Source organism: Plodia interpunctella, chromosome Z (assembly GCF_027563975.2).
Source record: "Plodia interpunctella isolate USDA-ARS_2022_Savannah chromosome Z, ilPloInte3.2, whole genome shotgun sequence".
Taxonomy (NCBI): Eukaryota; Metazoa; Arthropoda; class Insecta; order Lepidoptera; family Pyralidae; genus Plodia; species Plodia interpunctella.
This window is the reverse complement of record NC_071324.2, coordinates 8,976,395-8,982,672: the sequence shown is the minus strand read 5'-3', so window position 1 is coordinate 8,982,672 and position 6,278 is coordinate 8,976,395. Positions and strand designations below refer to the sequence as shown.

General features: G+C 36.1%; 1 protein-coding gene and 1 long non-coding RNA gene across 3 annotated transcripts in view; one reads left to right on the top strand and one right to left on the bottom strand.

Annotated features, from left to right (window-relative positions):
• Window positions 1-402: 402 nt before the first annotated feature.
• LOC128683111 (uncharacterized) lies at window positions 403-5,348 on the bottom strand. The gene is made up of 3 exons (XR_008406252.1): window positions 5,019-5,348; window positions 1,089-1,163; window positions 403-741 (listed from the first exon to the last, which is right to left on the bottom strand). It is a non-coding gene; the product is annotated as an uncharacterized LOC128683111 (long non-coding RNA).
• The window catches only part of mirr (mirror), a 43,680-nt gene continuing 42,749 nt past the window's right edge, over window positions 5,348-6,278 (top strand). For both annotated transcript variants that reach the window (XM_053768368.1, XM_053768367.2), the window contains exon 1: window positions 5,348-5,746. Coding sequence is in view for 1 of the 2 variants with exons in the window: in XM_053768367.2 (XP_053624342.1) it covers window positions 5,705-5,746 (42 nt within the window). In the remaining variant the exon portion in view is untranslated. The remainder of the gene's footprint in view (window positions 5,747-6,278) is intronic.

The following is a 6,278-nucleotide window of genomic DNA, read 5'->3' as shown; positions in this document are numbered from 1 at the left end:
AGGTGGAGGGCGACTTTGTTTTATATTATGTAGTGTAATCACAGATCTAACTCGATTCCTCTATAATAATCATCTCAGAATGTACTTGCCTTTTCAAGTCACGTATAGAACGTTACGAATTATATATTTTTAGGAATATAATAGTGAAATCGTGAATGCAAGATAGGTATATCACCACCTATCTTACGTTTTGAATTCTGGCGAGATATTGCAATACCGGCTAAATCAAAAGCGCGACTCGAGTTTGGCGTACTCACACGAGGCCATATCGGTCGTATCTCTGTCTATACTACACCTAAGTATTTACGGGCAATAATCCCGCCTGCAGCCCCCCGCACCCCGCTCAAACAACCTACACCCACGGACTCTCCATCTACTCATTTCGTATGCAATTTTATTCATTATTTGTAATCTACTTCAATCGAATAGGGTCTCAGTATAAATCACTTTTAGGATTTGCTCGGTAGGACGTATGTAGATTGACGCTTTTAGTGTGATATTTAAATGCGATGTGTCTTTGAGCGGTTAGGCACATGGCTAATAAAGATCTTCCACGAAGTGTATGCATGAGGTGCGACCTAAGAAACTCATTTGACTTAAACAAATAACAGTCGCTCTCATTTTATTTTCTTACGCACGCCTTTTAAAACGCCGCGCACCACGGATTGTTTTGATCCGTTGCCTGAGAGCCGACCCCATTGTGCACACAATATTCTTCTCCATTCGCATATTACGCTGGTGCTGAAAAAAATTATTCATTATTTTGACTGTGGAACTCATTGCTACACTTTGAACACTACTGATTTTATGTTGTAACGAAATGTTGTGATTTATTTTATCATTGTTACTGTAAATTGGGACTCTATTAGGTTTGTCAACCAAATTACGTATAATTATTGGCAAATGAGAAAATCAATGTCCTATTTTCGACTCCTCTCTATAACTAAATAAAAATATCTTTTCTAATACATCTGATAAATTTTGATAAACGAAAGAAATAAAACTTTATAAATAGCTTCATATAGGTAAAATTAAAATAAACATTTGTTATGTATGTTATAATAAATAAAATGTATGTTATAATAAACCTTTAAAGGGTATTTCTCTTATCTCGTCACGGTGTAGCTCTGAACAATAGCAATGGCCAATATCGAACACCGGTACTGTAACATATTAAAATAAATGAAAATTCCGTATCAAAATCTGAAATCCTAACAATACAGCAGTAAATGGCGTTTACAGATCATTTAGTACGAAACGCGCAAAATTGTGGTTTGTTCCTTTTGTTACTCATAAATAATTGTTTGATGTATAAATAAAATATATTGTTTATTTTTTTACTATTACTTATTCAGATTTTCATGCAGTCTCTAATTTATTACCTCTGTCCTTATTGCTTTTGATACCTCGGTAGATACCATTATGAAGACCGCCAAATGATTTTCTGGTTAGAAACAAAGCTGTAACTATAACAAAACGGCAATAGTATATCATTGTATAACTATTACAAAATAGCTAATTACTTAAGATCAGACCTAGATAAATCCCTTTTCTTAGCAATTCCCTACTAATTCTCTCAAAGGATTTACTGATATTTTATGACATACTACTTCCTTCATGACTGAAAAAAAATCTTCTTTTAAAGTCGAGGTAAGGGCTATCTTAGTATTAACTCAGATTGAATGAAACTAGGTTATAAAATGGCGTAACTACAGGGTGACAAATAGGCAATTCGCCACGGGCCCCTAACTTCGCAAGGGGCCCCCTTTCTGCTGGTCGCTTCGAATAAAGACGTGATATTGCTGTCTGTCCAGTGTTCCAACCATTACGCCACTGACTACTAATAGGTAGAAAATTATATACTTTATCTATTTATAATAAACATAGTTTTAGTTATTTTTGCTGACGACTCAATGTAAGTTGGAGCAACTAAGCACATCACGCATAATAATATAAATATCTTGAATTATATAGGAAATAAATAAGTATAGTAGGTACTTTTTCTGACAATCCGACATTGCGTACAAATGGAGACATCAGTAAAATTAAGCAATTGAACCAATGAGAATGCATCAAAATTATCTAAGCGTAAAATTTCAAACAATAGTATGGCTTGATGAAGCGTGAAGGAACGTGGCTATTGGGAGTGGCACCTCTGTAAAGTATACTTGTTGGAAACGGTGGCAATTCCAACTTAACAGCATTGCTTTGATCTTACATGAAAAATTCAACGTAGATTCTGAGAGCGAGGAAATAGTTACATTGTGGCAACTGGGTGTGTGTGTACGTGTTAAGGTCAAAATGAGAACAGCCGGGCATTTTAATAATGGTTAGGCATTTTGTTTATTTGGTGACTTTTTATTTTTCTTATTATCTGTTTAATATTATTATTATAAATATTCTGATATAATATTATGGTACAGTACTTATCATTAAAAAAATAATTGATCAAAATATATTTTGTGTTTCAACTCGAGAAGTCTTCTAATATAATAAATAGAAAAATAAAACGAGAACTGTCTGATTGAATATTTACCCTGTTATTTATAAAAAAGTAAAAACACACGTACGCGTAAGCTTAAGTTTGTTTTGTCTCTGTCAATGTCAAACATCATACAATGCGATAGTAATAAAACATAAAGTATGCTTTGACTTTTTTTATAAATAACGGGGCTACCTACTTTATAAGTTTTAAAAGCTTCTTTTTTATGAACATGATGTCGCATTACAGATATTTCTGATACAATAAATAGTTAATCACCACAGGAATAGTTTATACCATGCAATTTACTCATAGATGCCAAAATAGTTTGATAGTTTGATAGGTATGATGGATTTATGTTCTACTGACCTAAATTGAAGCATTAAGCGAGCTCTTAGACTAACTTTTTTTTTAAAATCTAATACAAGATTGAACTAATTACATCTTGTTCCAAACTGGTCTATTAGGTAAAGAAATACAATTTAGTTATATCTACACTACTTTTAAATACTATTTGCTAAAAATTAACAAACGATAGGTACACACATTTTTCATGTAGGTCTTTGTTCGAAACTCGAAGTCTATTAGCCAGCAGGCTTTTTTAAAGGAGATGATGAAGTAAATTTTGGTACTTGTCTTAGTTCGTTATTTCGCTAATAAAACAAAAGATAATGCATAATATCTACTATTGAAAAATCTCTACTACCCGGCCGAATTAACTGTTGACCATTTACGTGGAACTCCAGTTCCAGTTTCACCTCCTCGCGCGTCCTGTTGTTACAATACGGTCAGTATATAGGGTACTTCCTTTGCTAATTATTGTCGTGTTATTTGCGTTGCTTATTTTGCACACCGTACTAGAGTGTAGACGTGTAAGCTTCATAGATGTCAAATCAAATTTTAAACTGTTTGTGCAAATTATGATTTTCTTGGGATTAAAATCAAAAACTAATTCTCTCGCTCATCCTCGTCTTCTCAGTTTCATTCGAGGTTGTGATGCCACAAAGCCCAAAGTTAGCTTAAAAATTAAGCACTACTGAATTCAGAACTGTAAATGTTCTAACTTTAGCAGATCCAACTATGAAGTAATCGAACATTCGGAGTTTAGGCTGAGCATTTAGAATAAATTGGGTGAGCCGGGTATTTTCGGAAATTTGTACGATTGTCCCAATTATACTCTTTCAATACAGTTTACAATTACTTTTATTCTTTCCGTGTATTCGTGTAAGTGAGTGGTATTTGTAAAGCATACCATGGATTTTTTGTTCTCATTATATAATTAATTAATTTTTTAATTCCAAGTTAATGTTGCATAATTAAAATACTTTTCAGTGTAGTTTATATGTGATTACCAATTTTAAAAAATAATAATAATTGAATCGTAAAATTAAAGCGACTTAACGCTAGAGATAAGACTATACCAACCACACTACTTAGGAGCGATTTGTGTGTAGGTGAGGTAGTAATGAGATAAGTGATTAAGGTCAGGGCATTGTAATGGCCGGCGTATCGCTAATCGCGTGAACGACGCGTGCGGCCACGGCAAGAGCGGAGAAGCGATTGAGAACAGCAGAACACGCCGCCGCGCGTCGCGAGACCCAATTGGTCCGTCGCTCGCGGCCCGCCCAGGGGAGGGGGCAGCGCACACACTCTCACACTCACCTAAGATAATTTATTTTATGTTATACCGTTTGAATATTTTATATCTGTGTGAGTTTTTTCGGTCGGTATGCGTTCAGTGTGAAATATTCGCGCGATAAGAAAGAAGAGGGGAACAGATCGATCGGGACGTTGCGCTTTTTATTTCGATACTTGCCGGTTATTGTCATAGCTTAATTGTAGAGGTGCGGTGACTTTACTACATCGTAGTGTTTGTCCATTTCGTCGACACACATTCCTTTTGAAATTTGGTCAAAATTCTCATAAAATCTATTACTTACATTAGATAAGTAATATACCAAATTTTACTATTTTGTAACTTTTAAACGAATCATCTACAATCACAAATAACTTCATTCAACATTGTGTACCTGTTCACACAAACACTATGCATTTGTACGCCTAATGGATTTGATTCGTAAATTTATGAATGAATATGTATAGGTACATATATAGTTTTGTTTATTTTATTTAAATTAATGATACCAAATGGTAATTTTGAAAATAAGTTGATTTTGTTAATAAAGTAGCTTCTCATTAGTGATAAAAAAGTATAACTTTATTACAACCTGACAGGTTGTAAATACTAGAACAGTACAAATCGGGTAAAATAAGTTTAACTTCAGAAGCCACTATATATCACTCGAACACGTTGTATACATTTGTAAGTAATACAGACTCAGATGAAACACATTCAAAGAGCGTTTAATACTGTCACCGCGAACATGTTCCAACCGCTAAAGCGACCCCAGTAATATAAGCCATGGAGTACACTACAGGCCACAATCGTATACATCACCAGCGGGCTCCTATAGAACTACTTATCCGCGCTCAGTCGCTGTTGTAGGAAAATAAAAATTACAAATGTCGTGGTTACCTTTAATCAAATGCAAAGCTATCATTAAGTCGACGCTTCGGCAAAGTCGCTCGTCGTGCGCAGCGTCACTGTTAATTATCACAATATATATGTGTAAAATAAAATAAAGGAGACCGCTTCGCACCAATACTAACATAAAAAATACGAGAAAAGAAAGAGAAGCTAAAAAGAAAGGAGTGCATCTACCCCCACCTCCGATTGCCCCCACCGCGGCGGGCCGCCCCTGCGGCGGCGCCACCCACCGCACCGCAAAAATCGAGAGCGTCGACGACGGCGCGGGGTCAAACGGCGACGCGAGCGTGAAAAGAAGGAGCGGTGTGCGAGAACCACGCACACTAGGACAAGCGTGCGTGCGTGAGCGAGACGTGTGCGAGCGAGCGAGACAGCGGCGCCAATTACTATCACCTGGCGGGCTGCTACCGCATTACCCACTGCCGCCGCGCGCGCTACACGCGCCCGCTGCATCTCGCGGCTCGCTCCTCTTGTCTCGGACTACCCGAGTCTGCACTTCAATCGATACCACCGGCTACCGTCGCGAGTGCACCCCGACCTACCCTGGCAAGACCCAGGCGAAGCCGAGCGCAAGGACTAGTGACAACATGCAACTGTGAAGTGTGTGCGGACTGTGACAAAGACCTTATCCACGTGATTATTTACAAGTTTTCCACCAAGTTCCACTGTGGAAAATGACGTCCCAATTCGCCTTCAGAGGATCTCCGCCGAACCAGGTAAAAATACAAATTATGAACTCCTTTGTGCTGATAACTTTGACTCTACATTCTTTATGAATTTTGCAAAGCGATATTTTCATATCTGATTTATCTATATTTTTGTAATGTATTACACTCACGTGGTTACTTTTTGATAAAATAATTGTTCTGTATGTTCATACACATTTAATAACAAATAATACCGTCGTTCAAATATCAATTTTAAAAGATATGTGTGACACTCTGTGGTCTAACTACCAAAATGTAGAGTTAACTATAATTGTCTTTAAAATTTATTTAACGTTTGTTTTACTTATTTTATCCACATCAGAAAATTGTGTTGTTGTATATTCTTCTAATCATTTTTGTAATGATTAGAAGAATATACAACACTTTAAAATTTGTTATTGTGTTGTGAGACTACACGACATACACTGAAATTACGACTTAAACAGTACTTATCAAAGTCTAAAAATACAAGACACTCCCAAAATAATTTGTACATAAAGTGCATGTTATGTCATTATTTTTATCTACAAAATATAGTTTT